Raw genomic sequence first — 22501 nt, forward strand, 5'->3', positions numbered from 1 at the left:
GATTTTGCTGAAGTCAATGTCACCACCAACCAAATTTATAACCACCTGTGCAAATGGAGGCAGAGGTGGGTTAAGATTGCTAGGCTCAAGGATTTTAGTGGTGCTCTCTGGAATGAGGACCATCATATGATAGTCCTTGAGAAGGAGCATCTGATAGGGCACACTAAGGTTAGGCCACAACTTAAATATATCTCACTGTTATGGTTAATAGTTACCCTTTTCTCTAACTGTTGCACAACCTTTTTTCCCAACTAGGATCATCCTTGTGATGCCAAGTTCTTGAACACCCCAATTGAGAACTATGTCTAAATGGAGGCCATTTTTGGGTCTAGTCAGGCTACTGGTAGGTTTGCCATGGGTTCCAATGAACCTTTAGGTGTACCAACTGACCTTGGCCACCTTGAGGGGGGAGATGTTAGATCAGAGACAATTAATTTAGATGGGAATGAGGGTGATTCTGGTAAACAAAATGTAGCCTCTAATGGGCTGGACACCTCTAAGAGTTCTGATGATAAGGAAGGGAGAGGTGGTAAAAGGAGGAAGTTGGGTGAGGAAGAATACCAGCTGATGCATGGTATGACTGTTGTTGCTGCCTCTGTTGCAGATGCCCTCAAGGCTCCTTAGCACAATAAGGTCCATGCAGATCTTTATGGTTGTGTCCTGTCCTGTCCTGGGTACTCACAGGAGGCCCTGATGTTTGCACTTGTGTACTTGCTGAAGAACAAAGCAGAAGGCCTATGCTTTGTTAAGATGAGTAAAGCCCATAGGATCCTTTGGCTTAGGACCTACCTGAGCCAATCTAACTTCCTCTAGGTGCTTAAGGACTGCCATTTGATATTTTGCTTGCCTATGCTATAGTCTGACATTTTGGGTTAGCACTAACCACTAATGGTGAGGGTAGAGACACCATTTGGAATATTTCCAAGGCTGCAAATATTTTTGTATAGCATAGGACACATGGTTCCATCTGGTAGAGGTGCTTGGGAGGGATCTGTTGGGTGTGTAAACATAAACACTTGCACCTGGTCTTTGTGATGGATGCCATGTCTTTATTCTGGTAAATTGAGCTTTCCTGGTGGTTCAATACCTGGTGATGCTATTTTTCTTTCATCTTGCATACATGTTCTGAATTGATGGATGCATATGTTATTAAAGGTAAGAACCTGTGCCTATGATGATAAACTTATTTGCCCAATTCAAAGTAGATGGGTACCATCAGATGACCTTGAGCTTGTGAGGGACTATGACATTGTTCTTGTTCTTAAGACCTGCTACTGCATTTGTGCTACCTGGTAAGTCCATCTTTCTTTCATCTTTCCTATATGTTGGTTACTTCCTTCTGCCTTGATGGTTACTTATGTTATTTAAGGTAAGAAAATATGCCTATGATGATTGGAATATTTGCCCAATTCAAAGTATATGGGTAGCATCAAATAACCTTGAGCTTGTGAGGGACTATGACATTGATCTTGTTCTTCTTGTTGCCAACTGGTACTGCATGTTCCTTATTTATGGTTGTGTTGTTGCTGAGCTGTTGTCCATGTTGTGCTGCTACTGTTATTTCTGTTGGCAGTGCTGTTGTTCCTGTTGCCATTGTGCTACTGTTTCTGATCTTCCTTTTCTCTTGTGTCACTGATGCTCCAAGCTCAAGGTCAAGGGAAGATGAAAATAAAATCTGAGGCCAATTTTTTTTATAACTTAGCATATCATACTTGCTTAGCATATCAGACTTGCTATTATCATACATATACCTTTGCAAATTGGATGATATGCAAATTGGGTAACCTGTCTTGGTTACCCAACATTGTTGTTGTTGTTGAACCTATCCCTGGTTCTGCTTCGTCCTTCTTTCTGGTTGTGTTGTTGCTGAGATGTTGTCCTGGTACTTGCTCTTTCTGTTGGCAGTGCTGTTGTTTCTGTTGCCAATGTGGTACTATTTTTGGTCTTCTCTTGCTCTTGTGTCACTGATGCTCCTAGCTCAAGGTCAACAGAAGATGGAAACAAAATATGAGGCCAACACTTATTATATCACACTTGCTTGTATCATACATCTACCTTTGCAAATTGGGTAACCTGTCATGGTTATGTCATATTATTTTTGTTGTCAACCTCCCTGCTTGTTCCTTTTTTCTGGTTGTGCTGTTGCTAAGCTGTTGTTCATGTGCTGTTACTTGTCATTCTGTTGCCAATGACCTGCTGTTTCTGTTGCCATTGTCATACTGTTTGTGGTCTGGTATTGATCTAGTGTCATTGATGCTCCAAGCTCAAGGTTAAGAGAAGATGCAAATAAAATCTGAGGGCAATAGTTACTTTATCCACTTTTTTTTATCATACATCTACCTTTGCAATTGAATCAAGTTTGATTTCCTTTATAAGGCACAATGGCTTGGTACGTTGTGTACCGAGGTAGGAAGCCTGGAGTCTATGCAACTTGGGTAACCTGTCATCAGCAAGTCACCGGTTATCCAAACTGTTGCTACAAGAGTTTTAGTTCCAAAGAGGAGGCAATTGCATCTTTCCTAGAGTCCACTGGTGACGAAGATGTCAAAGAAGCGACTGTCGGTTCAAAAAAGACGACAAATGAACTTAGTTGGCTCCATATCATAGTTATGCTACAATTTATTGTTATTATTGTACTGCTACTAGTAATTAATTATCTTTGGAAGTAGTCCATCACGATCAGCCTTTGTAATATCAAAACAGCTCATGTTCATCATCTTTGTTGGTAACCTCACCAATATGGTGCTAGGGTGCTCCGATCTCCTCCAATTCTACGTACGAAACACGATCTGGTGACTCCTGTCGTACACGAGAACGATACAACCAGTACAACCAGACACAACCTCGCATGATTTAGGACAACAGCAAAGTGCAACCAAACAAACCCTCCTGTATCACTCTATCCTGTCTCCCACCATCCGGTACAACCCATCCGTTCTGGACGGCCCGGTCCAACCAATCACGCCCGAAATGTATGGGTGGTAAAGGCCCATCGAGGCGACTAGGAAATTTATGGGCTTTATGCTGGTCGACGAAGGCTTGGCCCATTTGAAATCTGAACGACATGTGCTTCGCGCACGCCTAGTTCTAGTTGTCTTCTCGGACGCGAAAAGCTCGAACTCGCCCCGGCGGCGGCGGCGCCGCCTCCTCCCTTCTCGAGTCGAGGCGGACTGAGGGTTTCGGATGTGCGAGAGAGCTTGAGGAAATTCGTCGGAGAGAAAGATGAATGAAGACTTCGGGAATAAGGTGAGCTCCGACATCCATTCTTGAGCTTGATTTTGATTTTGGTTCGATTTCTTGTCGGGGAACCCTAATTTCCTCCCTTTCATTGTGTTGGCGCTAGAAATCGGTCCAGCGGCCGACACACGACCCGGGAGAATCTGCTTAGCTCCTGTTCGGGTGAATGCCCTGGTGCGGTTCGCGCGGCGTGCCAGCCAATCTGACCTGTTGATTGGCAAGGAAGAACGCGTGTCAAATTCGGTAACTACGATCGGCTAAGTTTCCGATCGAGAGGACAAATCGGCAGATCGGCCGATTTACTGTAGTAAAGTAACCGGCTACGAGAGAGCGCGATCCTTATAGCCTTGTAGACAGAAAAATACTAAAACAATCGGTACAAAGCTTATGAAAATAACACTAGGAAAAGATCTAATCGGCAACGAACGGATCTAACAACAGAAGGTAATAAAAGCCGATACTACCGATTCCTAGCGGGATAACTGGTGATAAAAGCTAGAAAAACAGGTAAAAAACCTATGAATCTAGTTGATATCGATAACTGGTGAATAAATCTAAACGAAACGACAGCGATACGCCGGAAGTTAAAGCTTAGACGTTACTCGATAAGCGGAACTTACAGAATCGGCCGGAGATCAAGATGATGCAGCCCTGCCAACCCGCACGAACTCGTGAGAAGAAAAAACGATGGCGAAGTCGCCTGCTTGAAAGTAGTATGAAGAATAAAGTAACTTGTTGTATTGATTGATTGTTGTCTTACAGATTTACCAAGGTAGCTATTTATAGCCCCGTACAAATAATCTTTCTTAACCGAGTAGGACTCTATCTCTAATTCAAACAGAAAACAAATATCTACAAGCACAATCCGTGTTAAACTAACTACCCCACGCTTCGTGGGCTGAACTCCACCTTATCTTTCCACCTAACCAGGCCCATACAGGCCTACTTTAGTCCTCCTTCCTGGTCGGGCGATTTCTTATCAGCAAAGGGCTGCCGATTGGGAACCTGAAGCGAAGCAAAAGCCATTTGACCGATTCCACACTGTAGCATCTTTCGATTTCTTCCCTCTTTGACGCCGATTCTACTGATGACGAAATCTGACGTCAACACATTGGAAATGGGAATGCATTTCAGGGCAAGGGCGGAGCCATTGTAGGGTCGTAATCCGACTCGTTGTTCGGAAATTGGTGTTGCCGGCTCTTGCTTGGCGGTAATGGCGGATTCCTCGAGGCCGCCAGAGCAGCGGTGCGCGCCCCTCGCCATCGCCAACCTCCCAAAAGAGATCCTCTTGGAGATTCTGCTCCTGCTGCCGCCGAAATCTATCCTCCGGTGCCGTGCTGTCTGCAAGGCCTGGCGCGCTGTCACCAAAGACCGCGCCTTCCTGCTCGCGCACCACCGCCGCCAGCCGCCCCGGCGCCTCTTCACCTTCGTCCGCGACGTGGGCGGCAACAACCACGACCTGGGGATCTTGGACTACTGCGTCGAGGCTATCAACTTCCGCACCCACGAGTTCCTGTCCGTTGTCCGGTTCACAGGCGAAGATTACGACTTCTCGCTCGGAGACAGCCAGTTCGTAGTTCACGCTGCTTGCAGTGGTCTCCTGCTTATGTCTTACAACAAATGTTTGCATCTCTGCAATCCCACCACTCGTCAGTGGCTATATGTCTTCCCACCAGCCCTTCAACATGACAAGGTCGTGGGGCTCTATGCTCATGGCAATTCCTCCGAGTACAGAGTATTGTACTATCGAGCAATGGGTGATTTGGCACCTAAATTTTACATCAGTACCGTGGGCTCAGGGAAGGAGAAGTGCATTTGGCCCCATTCACCGTCAGCATCCCTGATAGTGTGGTTGGCGAAAGGGTCCGAGGGTACTGCATTCAACGAGCCTTTCCTCTTTCATGGAAACCTGCACTGGCTGCCGCATTTAGGCCGGCATGACAAGATAGTGATGTTCGACACGGTGAATGAGGTGTTTCAGTGGTTGCAATTACCTTTCAAGATGTGCAATGTTGTGTCATTGCTTGAGATTGAGTGCAAGCGGACAACCAAACAAACAGGCGGACAACCAAACATTATCTTCGAATGGCTTGGCTCATTGCAGCTAACCAAACAAACTCCCTTGCATCTAGTTTTTCAAATTTTAAGTACATGCGGACAACCAAACATTATCTTTGAATGGCTTGGCTCATTGCATACAGGCAACCAAACACTACACCTTGCATGCACCCGACCTGGCTCTAGAGAGCCTGACTGGCTGGTGCGAGCTAGGCTAGACTCCTCCAGGCAACCAAATAGGCTCTAAGTATACCTAGACCAATCAGAATAGGTGTTTGGTTGCCCAACTCCATGCATGCGTCCAGAGTGCTTCAGCCAGGCACGAGGTCTTCGCCAACCAGGCTCAGTGGAACGGAAATAAAATCCGTATTTGACGAGCTAGGTGGGACGACATGATCTGCATCCGGCGAACCAGGCTCAGATGCCAAACAAGCGAATTGTGCATGTGACGAGCCAGGCCAAACCATGGGCCTCGTTTGGTTCACGTTGCTTATTTTTAGCAACTGTCACATCGAATGTTTAGATACTAATTAGGAGTATTAAACATAGACTATCTACAAAACCCATTGCACTAATGGAGGCTAAACGGCGAGACGAATCTATTAAACCTAATTAGTCCATGATTTGACAATGTGTTGCTATAGTAAACATTTGCTAATGATCGATTAATTAGGCTTAATAGATTCGTCTCGCCGTTTAGCCTCCATCTGTGCAATTAGTTTTATAATTAACTCATATTTAGTCCTACTAATCAGCCTCTGAATATTCAACGTGACACGGACTAAATTTTTTCAGTGTACCATTCCGACGGTGCATCAATTTTATTCACACATGTGACTGTTCTGAGATGGCAACTCAGAGAAAGCAGCATACTTGGTCTAAGAAAAAAGATACGCCAGTGCTTGAAATGGAGGGCAAGCTTGCCGTATTTAGCTGTGATGAAGATGTCAGAGTGGCTGAAATATGGCTTCTGCAGGATCACAAGAACCAGATGTGGGCCTGCAAATACCACATCGAATTGCCAGCTTTGGATATCAGCACCTTGCCAGACCTGGATAGTGGGTACATTCAGGAAGTCGGAAGGAAGAGTTGCGGTGGTCGTCCCCCAGCAGAGCTGCAGAGGCTGTTACTGTCTGACATGAATGGGTATTTGCAGGAGAGGTTTCGCTGGGATGGAAGCCTTCTCAAGATTACTCCAGCCTTGTTCGGCATGCATTCTTTGAGACACAGGACAATGTGAACTACGTGAAGATGAATCACCACCTATCGTCCGGAGGCTGTAAGCTGTGGTGGTCCTTCTATGGTCCTGTGTTGCAGATCAGCGGTTCAATGCTTTACAGTTTATATATACAACCTCGAAAAACAAGCTTTAGTGAGCTAGATTTTCCTATGCATCTCCTTTTTGTTCAGCGAGATCACCATGTTTGTCTTGTCAATGTAGGGAAAACTGTACATTCTGGTTCCCAGATCTCATTAGTTGGCCACAGTTGGTAAATGTTACAACACTATTTTGTTGCAATTTGCATTTCTCCTGAACATGAATGTGAAATGGTCAGCAGGCACTCCTAGCGATAATAGCGCCTGGCTGTGGTGTTGGTTATTCAACTTGTTTTCCATTTAGCTGTTCTGCTATTGCATCAAGATGTTCTGTTCTCCAGAATTTAGAATGTTTGCTTGATATACATTATAATTGCAAAAACCCGCCTGTTTGCTGAGACCTGGAGCTGAAGAACCGGCTCTGACACCTTTTGCTCCCCTATGAAGAATTCCTAGGCTACTCAAATAGCACATTTACTCCTTCTGTTAATTTAACTGCTTATCTGTTGCTGAGACATTGCCTATAGCTGTGAAATGTGGTATGCTATTTCTTTTTTTACTTCTTAGATTTTTTTGAAGTCAGATTTCAATGCTCACTGTGCCTAAAACCAGAAAGTGGCAGGTATGAAAAAGCTTTATATGGAAAATGGTATGCTGGGTTATCCTAATTTTGTCTAAATCTCAATGCAGTTCACCCACAGATTTTTCATTTTAAAAAAAGTTCATCCATCGTATTTGTGTAACTGTAGTCCATAAGCGTCATTCCATGTACCTTAAGCATCAACTGCATAAGACTAGTTTCTATGTCATACATTACTGAATGTGTACCGTTCGCAAGGCTATCTCTGATTGGTATTTATTGTTATATAAACGTTCTGCACTTTCCCGGTTCTGGTTTCTTTGATTTATTTTGTTATGAAAAGTCTGCATTTTCATGCGTTTTGCGGAATGCTCTGTTTGACGATGTCCTGAACACGCAATGCTACACTGCAAGCATGCCATATGCTCCTTTTACAAGTGTTTGATTTCTGGGACTCCAAATTTCTCCACAGCTTGACAGCTATGGCTCAGGAAAACTTGCAATACTAGGTGGTGTTGACAAATGAGACATATTGATATGTGAGCCTGTGACTATGTCTGAAGTCTGAATATTTGGTGATGACCTTGACCGCCTAGTTTGGTTGGGCACTCTGTGCCTGGAGATGCAAAATACGTCAATTGGTAGCAGGATTTTAGTGTTCAGTGTGGATATCTTATCCTGAATGGCTGACCTGTCATGCTGCAAAAGCTAATCAGCCAAAGCTTCAGCATACCTCGTTCAGCGGCTCTAGTATATCATTGTTTGATTTGAGATCTGCTAGATATAAGGTACCTAAGAATTTTACACATCTCAAGGACTCCAAATTTTCAAAAGAAATTGGGGAGGTTTGATTCAGGAAACCGCAGCCTACTTCTTTTTAAAGAAAAATAATCCACAACCTACTTCTGACCCAAACAAAACATCTGTGGCACAAATAAAACATCTCCAGCCCAACCTTGATGGCCGATAACGAATCATTCTTGATGGCCGATAACGAATCACCTAAGCCCATACAATGATACAACCACTCTAGAAGGCAAGATTCCCACTTCCGGAAGGGATCCCAATCTCGTAAATAGGCGCGAATTCCGGTGGCGAAGCCCGGAGCGGGCGCTCGAAAATATCTCGCCTCGGCAACGAGCTCTGGAACCTTCACTGGCCCCAACCCCCGACGACCAAAAACACACTCCCTCTCTATTTAGAGAGTGATATTTTTCTCACGCCCCCACCCCCCGCGAATAAAAACTTTTCCAGCGTCCCTTTGAATCCATCCACCTATCGCTCGTCTCCCTCCCGAATTCGATGCCTTTGTAGCGCTGCCGCGTCGCCCCGCGCCGTCCGCCTGCTGCTGCGCCTTCCCATGGACGCCGGAGCCGGGGCCGGATCCGGCAATGCCTCCGGCGGCGGCGGCGGCGGCGCCGGCGCGTCCGCGTGCTGCTACTACGCCCTGCTCGGCATCCGCAAGAACGCCTCCGCCACCGACATCCGCACCGCCTACCGGAGGCTCGCGATGGTGAGTTCCCCGTCCCCTGTGCATGCGCGCGAGCGCGCCGCCGGTGATTGATTGGGCTTTCCGTCTCTGTTTTGGTTTCCCGAACAGACACGCTGACCCGTTCCGATCTCTTGCCGTGGGCGCGCAGAAGTGGCACCCGGACCGGTGGGCGAGCGACCCCGGCGCGGCCGGCGAGGCCAAGCGGCGGTTCCAGCGGATCCAGGAGGCCTATTCCGGTAAGGCCGCACACGTTTGCTCTGCCCCGCCGCGGCTTGGCTGCACGGGATTTGATCGAATTGTTCGTTTGGCGCAGTCTTGTCGGACAAGGGGAAGAAGGCCATGTACGACGCCGGGCTCTTCGATCCCCTGGACGACGACGACCAGGTGAAGCAGCCAAGCCTCTCTGTTCCGTTTCTTTTCTTCCCTCTTGCCTATTGTCTCGTCGGAATCATTCAATTCCCTTTGCCATTTTGTGTGCGAAACTGCGAATATTTTGTACTATACACCTGAAAAGAAAATAAATTGCCTGCTCTGTTTTTGAACGGCCAGGATTTCTCCGACTTCATGCAGGAGATGCTGGTGATGATGGATAACGTGAAAAACGAGGTAGGCGCAACTACCAACCGCTAGGATTAACTAATCGTAATCCCAATCGCAATTGCAATTGTGCTCTGTTACACGCGCTTTCTCACCGATGATGATGCCCTCTCTCTCTCCCCCTCCCGGCGGCTCCGTGCAGAAGCCGGACACGCTGGAGGACCTGCAGAAGATGCTGGAGGACATCGTGAAGAGCGACGAGGGGAGCCGCGGCGGCGGCGTAGGCGTGGGCGGGCGCGTGCCGCCGGACGGGGCGCGGCGGGCGCGCGTCGCGCCGTGCCCGCAGCAGCAGCGCAGGTGACCGGCGCGCCGGTGTACGAGATGTACACGCGAGCCGACCAGAGGGAAAGATCAGCCAGCGAAGCAACGGGAAGCTCTGGAAAAGAAGAAAGGAAGAATAAAAATGGATTGCGAAGTCGGTGCCATCTGATGAGGATTGACGGTAGCAGTCGATTGTGTGGGATTGGGCCTGCTGGGGGTCGGGCGCCGCTCGATTCCGGCCGCGCCGCCGCCGCAAGAAGAAACTGGCGGACGCGTGGCCGGGGACTCCGATTGTTATCTCGTCCACATTTCGTGCCCCAATTGTCACTGGAATTCTTTAACTCTTCTTTTACTACTCTTTTCGCATCGCGTTCCATTCCACTCAGCAGTGTGCTGTCATCCTTGTTACGTGTCGTGTGCTACCGTCTCCGGTGAATTCTCGGATTCGTTAATGGGCACCGGCGCCGACCTGCTGGCAACGCTGGCGTCTTCCGGTAAACTAGAAAGGAGCCCTCGTGCCTGACGCTCTTGTGATCTTGTCCTGTGCGGGACAGCCGGCGTGGCTCCAACTGTTCCCGTGTCACTTGTGCCAGCATTGCTCCGTGGTGCACAAGTATGGCGCTGGGTGATGCTTCTAGTTTTGGCCAAGGATTTACTATGCAGTTCGAACGCTCACTTGTACCCTACCCTTCATGTGCCATTGCAACGTCGGGGATCCGCGGCTTGTTTGGGCACGCACGTCGGCGTCAAGATCAGCGGCGATGGGTACGGCCGGCGTTCTGGAGCCCACCTGGATCCGCAGCGCGTACGAACGAAAGCGAAGCGGCTCTGCAGCCTGTAGTGAGTAGTGTTTGGTGCTAGGAAAATCGCCTGGTTGCGCAGCGCCATCCATCATCAGGGCCACTTGCGCCTGCCCTTTTCCTCTCCAAGTTGCCGGGAGAGCGGCCAGGCCAGGTCGTCGTCTGGACCAGAGGATTTTTCTCCACCCACCGTTGATCGCTGGGCGTGGAGGGCTCGAGTCCGGAGTGTTCGGTGCTAGGCATTTCACCCGATCGAGCAGCGCGGGTTGTGGTGGCGAGAGCGGCCATGGAGGACTAGAGGAGGGGCGGGCGCCGTGGTCCAGAGACCAGAGAAAAGTCTTCACGAATGGAGGAGAGGGATGCGCTCTTGGTCCCTGTCCGCTTCCGAAAGCGAAGGAGCAGGCGAAGGGCCCTGTCCGCTTCCGAAAGCGAAGGAGCAGGCGAAGGGTTACGGTCCGGCCACCTGACTCTGGCTCGAGATAGTTCCTTCTTTCTTACCCCGACAGCTCGGCTGGCTACGAGGCCAATTCTTGAATCCGTTAACCTCATGGCTCATGCGGTGCCGCGACAAGGTCACGGACGTCGAGAAGACGAGAACGCGGTCTCAGGCTTTGTTTATTGAGTGGTGTGACACCAGTGCTTTCCTTCCTGAAGTATCCGTGTACGTGAGAGAAAAATATCTGCTCGGCTGGAACAGTCCGGCAGGCACTGGCCTCACACTGAATGACCGGACCGAAAGAAACAGGGGATCCGGAGTTGTATTCCACCCTCTCTACGGTCCTGTTTAGTTTCTCCTAAAATACCAACTTTAACACTATGAAAAAGAAAATTTCCCATCACATCAAACTTACGGTACATGCATGAAGTACTGAATGTAGATGAAATCAAAAACTAATTGCACAATTTTATTGTACTTTGCGAGACGAATTTTTTGAGCCTAATTAGTTAATATTTGGATAATAATTCACAAATACAAACGAAATGCTACCGTTGCGCTATAGTAATTTTGGTTGTTCAAAGTTGGACACTGAACGAGGCCTGTTTTGGCGTCATCATAGTCCGATTTGGTAAATTCGGGTCGATCCTCCTGCCCTTGTCCGCCAGCGGCAAGTTGCGCCGTCGCCGAGATGCTGATGCCACCGGAGCCGCCGCCGCCGTCTGCTGCCTCTCGAATCCGCATGGCTCTCCCTTGACGTCGATCTACTCCGTTCCGTAACAGCAGCTGACGTGTGATGCGTGCCGTATATACGTCGCACTTGGGTTCTACTGCAATTTTTGCCAAGCATCTATCCAACTTTTGGGGGAAATTGACGCGCCCGATTTTGCAAGCCGAGCCCGCCTGACGTTGCTATCCATGCGCGATCCACCTCTCGCGCTTTACTATTTTTCTGCTCAGTTTTGTGGTGTGCGCCTGTTGTTTCCGCCAGGGCCACCGATTGTCGGGTGCTCATCAGTGTGCCGCTCAAAGCAATTCTTCGGTTCAGGAGGGGATTTGCACCATTGATCCATGGGTCAGATATCCCCCGCGAACTCATTTGAAAGAGGACAATATTGGAACTTGGACGAGGAACTTCCAGAAATAATGTGTCTGAAACTGCGGGTGCCCGTCATTATTCGAGAGATGCCCTTCGACTCCCCCTAAGTAACTTAGGGGGTGTTTGGATACCTCGTGCTAAAGTTTAACACCTGTCACATGGGATGTTTGGATGCTAATTAAGAGTATTAAATATAGGTTAATTACAAAACTAATTACACAGATGGAGTCTAATTCGCGAGACGAATCTATTAAACCTAATTAGTTCATGATTTGACAATGTGGTGCTACAGTGACCATTTGCTAATGATGAATTAATTAGGCTTAATAGATTCGCCTCGTGAATTAGCATAGGGGTTCTGCAATTAGTTTTATAATTAGCTCATGTTTAGTCCTCCTAATTAGCATCCGAACATATGATGTGATACTGCTAAAGTTTAGCACCAAGTATCCAAACACCCCCTTATTGACTTTGTCCACTTAACCCTAAACTATTTTATTTGATCCAATCTACCTCTAATTAGATTTCTCTTTTTTTTCTTCGCGTATAAATTGAATTTTAATTTCAATTTTATCAGTTGGTTTATAACATGATGCTCTATGTTAGAAAAATACAATAGAATTTTTCATGATTACTTTTCGTACAATTTTATATATTTAAGATCAATTTCATATTAAATATTCCTAACCTATGAAAATAACCATAAAAAATTTTTAGTATAATTTTCTAACCTAAGGCATCATGTTTGGTTTATGCTCACAAAATTTGAACTCAAAATTCAACTCATACACGAAGAAATAAAAAAGAGAAATCTAGTTAGGGGTAGATTGGACCAAATAAAATAGTTCAGGAAAGTAAAATGAGCCAAAACTTTGTTCGGGGTTAAGTGGACAAAGTGGATAGGTGAGGGGAGTAAAATGAACTGCTCCCCACCCTGTCGCAAAGCATACACTGTGGTACCCATCGTTATTCGATAGTAGATGGGAAGAATTATGTGAAAACCAATAAAAGAAAAAAGGAACGGTAATGCTTCGAGTCGTGCATCCAACACGAGCGCGAGTCGTTGGACGGTTATACCGTGGAGGCCCAGCTGCCCTGCCTACCTACACGTCCACACTTGTGGCTAATTATTTTCAAGCGACTTGGCCTTTCTCCCATCCACAAGACTACCCAACACCAGGCGTTTTTATCCATTCAGCAGGTTTCTTCCCATCCTCTTCGCAAGTATCACCATGGAGGTATGGAGGTCATAGCAGTCCACCTCCCTGGCTCCCTTCCCCTCTCCCTCCTTGATGTGCCAAGTCAAGGTCCGGCGACTCCGCAGCCTATCCATGGCCGGCTGACCGCCCCATTGCCTCCGACGGGCAGCAGGAGATCCGAGGCGGTGGTGCGCGAGGCCGGCAGAGGGCGAGGCTGGCGGCAAGAAATCCGGGGCGGCGAGCCCCGCACGAGTGGTGGCGTGCGAGGCCAGCAGTGCACGAGGCGAACTTTGCGCTCTCAACTCCTTGTTGCATTAGGTACCCCCATGATGTTGCAGTAGAATTTTTTGGATGTTGCTGTTGGCGCTAGAAATCGGTCAACCGAATCCCCAGCGTCTGACACACGACCCGGGAGAATCTGCTTAACTCCTGTTCGGGTGATTGCCCTGGTGCGGTTCGCGCGGCGTGCCAGCCAATCTGACCTGTTGATTGGCAAGGAAGGATACGTGTCAGATCCAGAAGTCGCGATCGGCTAGATTTCCGATCTCAAGAAAGCTTATCAGCGAATCGGCCGATTTACCGTGATAAAGAAATCGGCTATGAAGCAGCCGATTACTGTAGCAGTGTGGATAGAAAACTACTGGAGTAATCGACACAATGCTATAGTAACAACACCAGGAATAGATCTAATCGGCTATGTATAAAATAAGTAAATTAAATATCAAAGTATAAGGAAAGCCGAGACTGCCGATTCCTAGCTGGATAACTGGTGATAAAACTAGAAAAAACAGGCAAAACCTATGATTCTAGTAAATATCGATAACTAGTGAATAAATCTAAACGAAACGACAGCGATGCGCCCGAAGTTAAAGCTTAGAATTTACTCGGTAAACGGAACTTACAAGATCGGCCGGAGGTCAAGTTGATGCAGCCCCGCCAACCCGTACGAACTCGTGAAAAAAGAAGAAAGTATTTGGCGAAGTCGCCTGCTTGAAAGTAAGTACGAGGAAATAGTAATTGGTTGTATTAATTTGTTGATGATTACAGATCTACAAAGGTAGCTATTTATAGCCCCGTACAGATGACTCCTTATCTGACTAGAACTCTATCCCTAATTCAAATAGAAAACGAATATTTGCAAGTACGATTCGTACTAGGTTGGTTATTATACGCTTCACGGGCTGATCTCTCCTTCATCCTTCTATTCCTTTCCAAGCCCGTACCGGCCCAATTATTCCAACCTTCTAATCGGCCGATTCCTCATCGGCAAAAGGTAACCGATCGGGAGCCTGGCGTGTCCGATCCGAACCCCAAGGGTTAAGCGAGGCAGAAGTCATCGACCGATCCCGTACTGTAGCATTGGCCGATCTTGGACTGTAGCGCCAACTAACCGATCTCGAACTGTAGCGCCATTCGGCCGATTTCCAACTGTACTTTCCCATTTCCTCTTCTCCTGGCGCTGATTTCACTTGTGACGAAATCTAGCGTCAACAGTTGCAAAACGCTATTTGTGTGGTATAAATATTGCAACAGTTAGGTTTTGATGTTTCATGTTGCAACTTTTGTGTTTTAGTGTTTCACCGTGCTCAAGCTCAACCTATCATATGGTTGAGCATGAAACAGACGTTCAATGTCGTGGCGGGAATTTCTTTCCTTCAGAATACGATGTTCACATTGCACTATATTTTTTACATATTTTTTAAATATTGGCTTATATTTTCGTTGTTGCGGATATTTATGTTGGATGTTGCAACGGAGTGTCCGATGGATAATTCCCCATCTGACGTCTGGGCGCTAGCAGCGTCGAAAAAAGAACCAATAACACCGCTACTCAATATAATCCTAAGCTCGGTGTACACAGATAAAAATTGAGAAAAATAGTTAGAACGGATAAATATTACTATACTTTCGAGTTTAATTTTGTCTCGTTACACATCACATTTTACATCGAGTTGAATTTTTGCATGATACATAGTTTGGGCACATCTCTTATAGAATGTATGCCTTTTCTGTTATAAATTGTAACTGGTGTTTTACTAGTAGTACTCGCACAGCGAAATTGTACCATGTGCGCTGTTTAAGAAAATCAAATATCGAATGAGTAGTACGAATAATGCCTTTTCCGATTTATGGGCCTCACCCTAACCAATCTCCAAGCCCAGTGAGGCCATTTGCTGCTAGCCGGGCCAGGCTACGTGAGGCATTCTTAGATATCCTTCCGCTAAAAACTGGCTAAAATGTGAGAACTCGCATTGTTCGCGTCGTGTGGCTCTTCCTCAACCTTGGCGGAAGCAGTTGGTTGCCTCAAGGTATTGGAGACAGTAGAATTGTATGGCATCTCCCATGTGCAGCTGGAGGTTGACTCAAGTGTTCTAAAGGAAGCTATTACATGTGATGCTCATGATCGTGCCCACTGTGGAGTGATTTTCAGGGATATTCGAAACATGTTAGCTAATGAGTTTGTGTGTTTAGCTGTTTCTCTTATTCCACATTGTACTAACTCGTTTGCGCACGAGCTTGCAAGATTGGGTTTACTTTAGGGTTCGGAGCAATCATGCATATGGACTGATCCTCTTTCCGATTCTGTAAATGTGCAAGTGATCCGCGATTTAGCGGAATCTGGTGATGGTAATGAAAGGCCGTAGAGACACCCAAGCTTTCCAAAAAAAAAAAACCCTTGGCTTCTTGCCAGATACGAAGCCGATGCACAACCATCCTCTTCGCCCTATGGCCCTATCCTAACTGATGCTGCCTTATATTAGAAGTCATCTTCATGCTCTTGTTGGGTAATTATTTAGCTCTTGATTTGCTCTTCTCTTCTGATTGTGCTTTTGCTGAAAGTCAATGGAGCAGGTGAGCTCCTGCTTGCCGTGTATGGTAGAGATGGCATGAGTAGATAGGCAGTATGCCCTGCCATGTATAGTACTAATAGTAGGTAGAATAGTTGGTAGTTCTACTCATTGTATTTTGTACTCTAAGTTGACTATTGGTGCTATATAGTAGAGGAGCAGCTGCAGCTCCAAGATTCAGTTCAGCAGCAACAATTGAGTGTGTATGTGTGTGTGAGAGAGAGCTGTGCTCTCATCTTCAACCTCTAGACTTGTGTGTGAGTGTGCTGCGTGAGGGATGAGCTCAGGGAACTTACCTGCCGCCGGCCAACAAGTGGCATCAGAGCTGCGTCCTGAAGGATCCAGGGCGGCCGGGGCAGAGAGAGGAAGGGGAAGAGGGCGCCGGCCAGCCTCCGTTGGGTGCCGGGTGTCTCTGTCACCGGGACGTCGTGGGGCGACGTTCGTGGTGAAGAAGACGGTGCGCGACATCGGCGGCGCCCAGTTCCCCATCCTCACCGCAGCAACTATGCGGAGTGGGAGGTGATGATGAAGGCCAGGGGCCTTTAGCAGGCGGTGAGCGTCGACACTGACGATGAGCAGGAGGACCAGATAGTGATGGAGGTGATCCTGAAGGGTGTCCCGTCAGAGTTCTCCGTTGCGCTGGGCTCCAAGGAGATGGCCAAGGAGGCGTGGGAAAGCTTGAAGACGATGCGGCTTGGCAACAACCGCGTCCGTAAGGCGAAGGCGCAGCAGCTCCGCCGGGAGTACGAGGCCATCACCTTCCACGACGGCGAGGCGGTGGAGGATTTCGCGCTGCGCCTCACCATAATGGTCAGCCAATTGGTGTCGTTGGGCGACGCCATCACCGAAAAGGAGGTCGTTGCCAAGTTCCTCCGCGTCTTCCCGTCTTGCCTCGCCCAAATTGCGATGTCCATCGAGACTCTGCTCGAGATGAGCGAGCTCACCAACAAGGACATCGCTGGGCGATTGAAGGCGGTGGAGGACCGCGCCGTGGACGCGGCATCGCACGCGCCCACCGGCGGCCAGCTGCTGCTCACAGAGGAGCAGTGGGCGGTGCAAGCGCGGGATAGAAAGACAGGGGAAGGACCCTCTGTCATGAGCGGAGGCGGCTCAGGAGGAAGCGGAAGGGGGCGCAGCAAAATGAGAAGGAGGCGCGGTGGCGGTAGTGCTAGCGGTGGCGGTAGCGCTGGCGGCGGCGGGCGAGCCTCTACCAAGGACAAATTGTGGCAAGACCAGGCATTGGGCCTGGGACTGCAAAGCGTTGCACCGCCAGGAGCAGGCGCACCCCACACAAGGCGAGGACGACAAGCCCGTGCTCCTGATGGCGCAGGTCTGCGCCCTCAACGATGCTGATGGGGAGGAAGACGCGCTGCGCCTGCGCACTCAAGTGCGGCTAGACGAACCTCAAACGCAGGTTCATCTCGGAGAGGAGAATGGCGGCGAAGGAGAAGAGAGGCAGCTATGGTACCTAGACTCCAGCACTAGCAACCACATGGCGGGCGACGGCGCGGTCTTCACCGAGCTGGACAGAGGCGTCGTCGGGACATTGAAGTTTGGCGACAGCTCACGTGTGGACATCTAGGGGTGCAGCACGGTCATCTTCAAGTGCCAGAACGGCGAGCATCGCGCCCTCACCGATTTCTACTTCATCCCCCGCCTGTGCAGCAACATCATCAGTATTGGCCAGCTCAATGAGCGAGGCTGCCAAGTACTTATTGATGGCGGGGTGCTCCGAATCCGCGACCGTGACCACCACCTCCTCGCCAAGGTGAAGACAAGCTACAACCGGCTCTACACGCTGGACCTGAAGATTGGGCGGCCGGTCTGCCTGGCAGCGCACCACGACGACGAGGCATGGCTCTGGCACGCCCGCTTCGAGCATTTGAGTTTTGATGCACTGGCGTAGTTGGCATGCCAGGAGATAGCTTGCGGCCTCCCCAAGATTGATCACGCCAGTGAGCTTTGCGACAGCTGTCTGGCCGGGAAACAGAGGAGGAGCTCCTTCCCCAAGACTGCCAATTTTCACACCGACGACCTTCTACAGCTGGTCCATGGGGACCTCTGAGGACCAATTTGGCGGCGACGTACGGCGGGCGGCGCTACTTCCTGCTCCTAGTGGATGATTGCAGCCGCTACATGTGGCTCCATCTCCTGGTGAGCAAGGACGAGGCGGCGACAGCAATCTGACACTTCAAGGTGCAGGTGGAAGGAGAATTCGGGAAGAAGCTTCAGGTGTTGAGGACCGACCGCGGCGGCGAGTTCAACTCCATCAAATTCGGCCTCTACTGCGTGGAACAGGGCATCCAACGCCATCTCACCGCGCCATACTCTGCGCAACAGAATGACATGGTGGAGAGGCGGAACCAGACCATCGTGGGGAAGGCGCGGAGCATGGTCAAGGCGAAGAAGCTGCCGACGGCATTCTAGGGTGAGGCGGTGAGCACGGCGGTGTTCATCTTGAATCGCTTGTCGATGAAGAGCCTGAAGGGGAAGACGCCGTTTGAAGCATGGCACGGATGCAAGGCGGATGTGCCCTTCCTTCGAACCTTCGGTTGCGTTGGCCATGTGAAGGAGACGAGGCTCAGGCTGAAGAAGTTGGACGACAGGAGCAAGCCCATGGTGTTTCTGGGCTATGAGCTGGGGAGCAAGGCCTACAGGTTGTTTGATCCGCAATCCCGACGGGTGGTGGTCTTCAATGAAGCGGCCAGTTGGGACTGGGAATCCGGCGGTGAAGGGGGAGAAGTGGGTGGCGGCAGCCGCTTCACCATCGAGCTCAAGGAGCATCACACCAGAGAAGAAGGAGTGGCAGCGGAAGAGAAAGGAGGAGCGTCCCCTGTTCCGGGAGCAGGGGAAGTTACAACTCCGCCTTCCCCAGCGGGAGGATCCCCTGTTCCAGGAGCAGGGGAAGCTGCGGGCGGAGCAGAAGAGCAGGCGGAAGGAGGCGGCACACCGGTGACACCAGCCAAGGGGGTGTAGTACGTCACGCCACCACCCGTGATCTCTCCACACCTCAATGCCAGCTACGATGGGAAGCTGCTCCGGTTCCGCTCCCTGGACGACTACATCGGCGGCACAGAGATTCCCGGCTTGGCAGCGCGCGAGCTGGGAGAACAAGAGCTGCATCCGGGCAGCGCGGAGGAGCCGGCCACGTTCAAGGAGGCAAAGCAGGACCCTCGGTGGCGGCGAGCGATGGTTGAGGAGATGGCCTCAATCGAGGAGAACCAGACGTGGGCGCTCGTCGATCCGCTGGCCGGTCGGCCGATTGGGCTCAAGTGGGTGTTCAAAGTCAAGCACGACAAGTAGGGCAACGTCGTGAAGCACAAGGCGAGGCTGGTGGCCAAAGGATTCGTGCAGCACGAGGGAATCGACTTCGAGGAAGTGTTTGCTCTAGGGGCGCGCATGGAGTCTGTGCGCCTGTTGCTGGCTCTGGCAGCGACACGGAACTGGGAGGTCCATCACATGGATGTGAAATCCATGTTCCTCAACGGCGAGTTGCGAGAAGAAGTATATGTGCAGCAGCCGCCGAGGTTCATCGTCGTCGGAGAAGAAGGAAAGGTCCTCCGCTTGCGCAAGGCGCTCTACGGGCTACGACAAACGTTGCGTGCTTGGAACATCAAGCTGGTCGAGAGCCTGGCGGGCCTCCGCATCACCAAATGTGCCACCGAGCATGCGCTCTACATCAGGCGGACGGTGGGGAAGACACTGATCGTCGGCTTGTACGTCGACGACCTGATCATCACCGGCCAGGAGAAGGATGGCATCGCCGCGTTCAAGGAAGAGATGACGGCGATGTTCCGGACGAGCGACTTGGGCCTGCTCAGCTACTACCTTGGCATTGAGGTGGAGCAGAGCCATGGCGCCATCACTCTCCAGCAGAGCGCGTACGCGAAGAAGCTCCTGGAACGGAGCGGCAGACTGCAAGCCGTGCCGGGCGCCCATGGAAGAGAAGCTGAAGCTATCAAAGGACAGCACCGCAGCGAAAGTCGATGCCGGTACAGAAGCATTGTGGGCAGGCTCAGGTACTTGACGCACACACGGCCGGACATCACGTTCGCCGTGGGCTATGTGAGCCGTTTCATGGAAGACCTGCGAGAGGATCACCTCGCCGCGGTCAAGCACCTCCACCACTACGTCGTCGAGACTACAGGGCTTGGGATTGCCTATCCTAAGCGAGGAGGAGAGCAGCTGGAGCTGATTGGATACAGCGACAACGACATGGCGAGTGACATCGATGGCCCGCGCAGCACGACCGGGATCATCTTCTTCATCGGGTCGTGCCTTGCCACCTGGCAGTCCCAGAAGTAGAAAGTGGTGGCTTAAAATCTACCTACGAGGCAGAATACATAGCAGCCGCCACCGCAAGCTACCAAGGGGTCTGGCTGGGGAGGCTGCTGCGGGAGCTCACCGGCAAAGAGCTCCACGCGCCGGTCCTTCTGGTGGACAACAAGTCCGCCATCGCATTGGCGAAGAACCCCGTCCTCCACGACCGCAGCAAGCACATTGACACCAAGTTCCATTTCATCCATGACTGTGTCGATGGAGGACGCATTAGACTCGAGTTTGTTGAGACTTCTCAGCAGCTCGAGGACATCGTCACCAAGCCACTGGGGCATCTTCGGCTCCAGGAGTTGAGGAAGAAGATAGGAATCGAGAAGATCAAGGAAGAGCTTCACAATTAGGGAAAGGATTGTTGGATAATTGTTTAGCTCTTGATTTGCTCCTCTTTTGATTGTGCTTTTGCTGAAAGTCTTGATTTGCTCCTCTCTTTTTATTGTGCTTTTGCTGAAAGTCAATGGAGCAGGTGAGCTCCTGCCTGCCGTGTATGGCAGAGATAGCATGAGTAGATGGGCAGTATGCCTGCCATGTATAGTACTAATAGTAGGTTGCCATGTATAGTACTAATAGTAGGTAGAATAGTTGGTAGTTCTACTCATATTTTGTACTCTAAGTTGACTATTGGTGCTATATAGTAGAGGAGCAGCTCCAAGATTCAGTTCAGCAGCAACAATTGAGTGTGTGTGTGAGAGCTGTGCTCTCATCTTCAACCTCTAGACTTGTGTGTGAGTGTGATGTGTGAGGGATGAGCTCAGGGAGCTTACCTGCCGCCGGCCAACAGCTCTCAGTACCAAAGGATGCATGATGGATCTCTAAATCACAGTTGCCAACAAAACATTTCTCATTCATAGTATTACAAGTTTTCGACGGAGGGCGGGGCAACCAAACATGCCGATCCCTGGCTGGATAACAGGTTCTAACCATGCACCACGAAACTCCAACAGCAGTGTCGAGTAAATGAATGAGTAGCAACACCCAGAAAGAGTTAGGATTTTACATTGGTTGTTATTATGTCAAAAAGGAATGATAAACCCGTTGCTCAAATGGAAACTAATTTCATGGAAAGCGACATCCTGGGAACCCTGAGCTCGATGCTCTCATTCTTCCGCTGGCCTTTGCCCCAGAACTGGTATATCTTCATACCTTTTCTGCAAGTTCGTATTACAAAGAATCATTAGCTGAGCAACACAGAGTATAACAGCATTAACAAGTGAGCAACGACAAAGCTTTCCTATATGCAGTTGCAACAAAATAAAGCTCAGTTTCTGGTGCTAAGCTTGGTTTCGAAACAGAGAAGAAAAAGTGTAGGAACGGAAGCAATGCAGCCTGCCAGTTATTGGTTGCAATGAAAGGTTCATCAACTGTAATTGTGCTAACATGTTACTAGTTGCACAAAATAAATTGTGCAGAAACCCAACACAAAATTTCATGCCAACACATACAAAGCTACATCCAAGAAGACTAACCGAAATTACTCGTGTCAAAAGTCTATTCGATCAAAAGACTCCGAACAAGACAGGAATCCTGGTTTGTTCCATTTTGAGGTTAACTGTTCATGTAACATCATTAAAAGCATTGTTCTCCTGATCTGATTGTTAATGCTAGGTCAGAAGCAAAGGCAAAGCTAAACAAAAAAATGAACCAGTATGCCCACCATATACCATCTCCAAACGAACTCCAACCCGAATTATTCAAAAGTGCTGTTCAGAATGAGTTTTTTCTTTATAAAAATGCTGTATAATGTAAGTTCATATAACCTTTGTTAAAAAAATTTTGCTCAACATTCCATTTCATCATTCAAGCAGATAAAGGCTATAAGTTGAGTTGCAAATCAATATTTATCCATGTTTGGCTACAATTTTATTGCATTCTACATTGAGCAAGTAACAATTCAACTGCCTTTCTTTCTAATTAGAGTCAAGCATTCATGATCTACGCCTGTGTCATGCAATGTGGTGATGCAGTTTGGTTCAGCATGATATGAAATGTGTATTCATCATAAATAAGAATTGTAACACACATGATCTGGTCCTCTTGATTTTTTCTCCCCAGTATACTATCCTTTTGGATAGAAGGGGAACCCTCCCAATCCATGGGGATTGGCAGGGAAATTATGTACTAAAAGGTTCTACAGAACAAAGGATCAAGAACAATGACAACAAAATTCTCTACATGTCAAACCAATCTTCAGAGATGTTTTCTCCCATCTGCCCTCTAAATGCTGTAACAGTGTAAACCACA

General features: G+C 49.0%; 2 protein-coding genes across 2 annotated transcripts; both read left to right on the top strand.

The window, feature by feature from the left end:
• Positions 1 to 4450: 4450 nt before the first annotated feature.
• On the top strand, positions 4451 to 6789 carry LOC101778011 (putative F-box protein At3g49980). The gene is made up of 4 exons (XM_004986982.1): positions 4451 to 5271; positions 6229 to 6353; positions 6452 to 6574; positions 6737 to 6789. Exons 1-4 carry the CDS (start codon positions 4451 to 4453, stop codon positions 6787 to 6789), a joined length of 1122 nt encoding a protein of 373 aa, XP_004987039.1.
• A 1597-nt stretch (positions 6790 to 8386) lies between these two features.
• On the top strand, positions 8387 to 9923 carry LOC101761363 (chaperone protein DnaJ). Its single transcript, XM_004984855.4, has 5 exons — positions 8387 to 8705; positions 8833 to 8920; positions 8998 to 9068; positions 9234 to 9290; positions 9424 to 9923. The coding sequence occupies exons 1-5, from the start codon at positions 8553 to 8555 to the stop codon at positions 9580 to 9582; spliced, it is 528 nt and encodes a 175-aa protein (XP_004984912.1). The 5' UTR covers positions 8387 to 8552; the 3' UTR covers positions 9583 to 9923.
• Positions 9924 to 22501: the final 12578 nt, after the last annotated feature.

The sequence above is a fragment of the Setaria italica genome, chromosome IX, assembly GCF_000263155.2.
Source record: "Setaria italica strain Yugu1 chromosome IX, Setaria_italica_v2.0, whole genome shotgun sequence".
Classification (NCBI taxonomy): Eukaryota; Viridiplantae; Streptophyta; class Magnoliopsida; order Poales; family Poaceae; genus Setaria; species Setaria italica.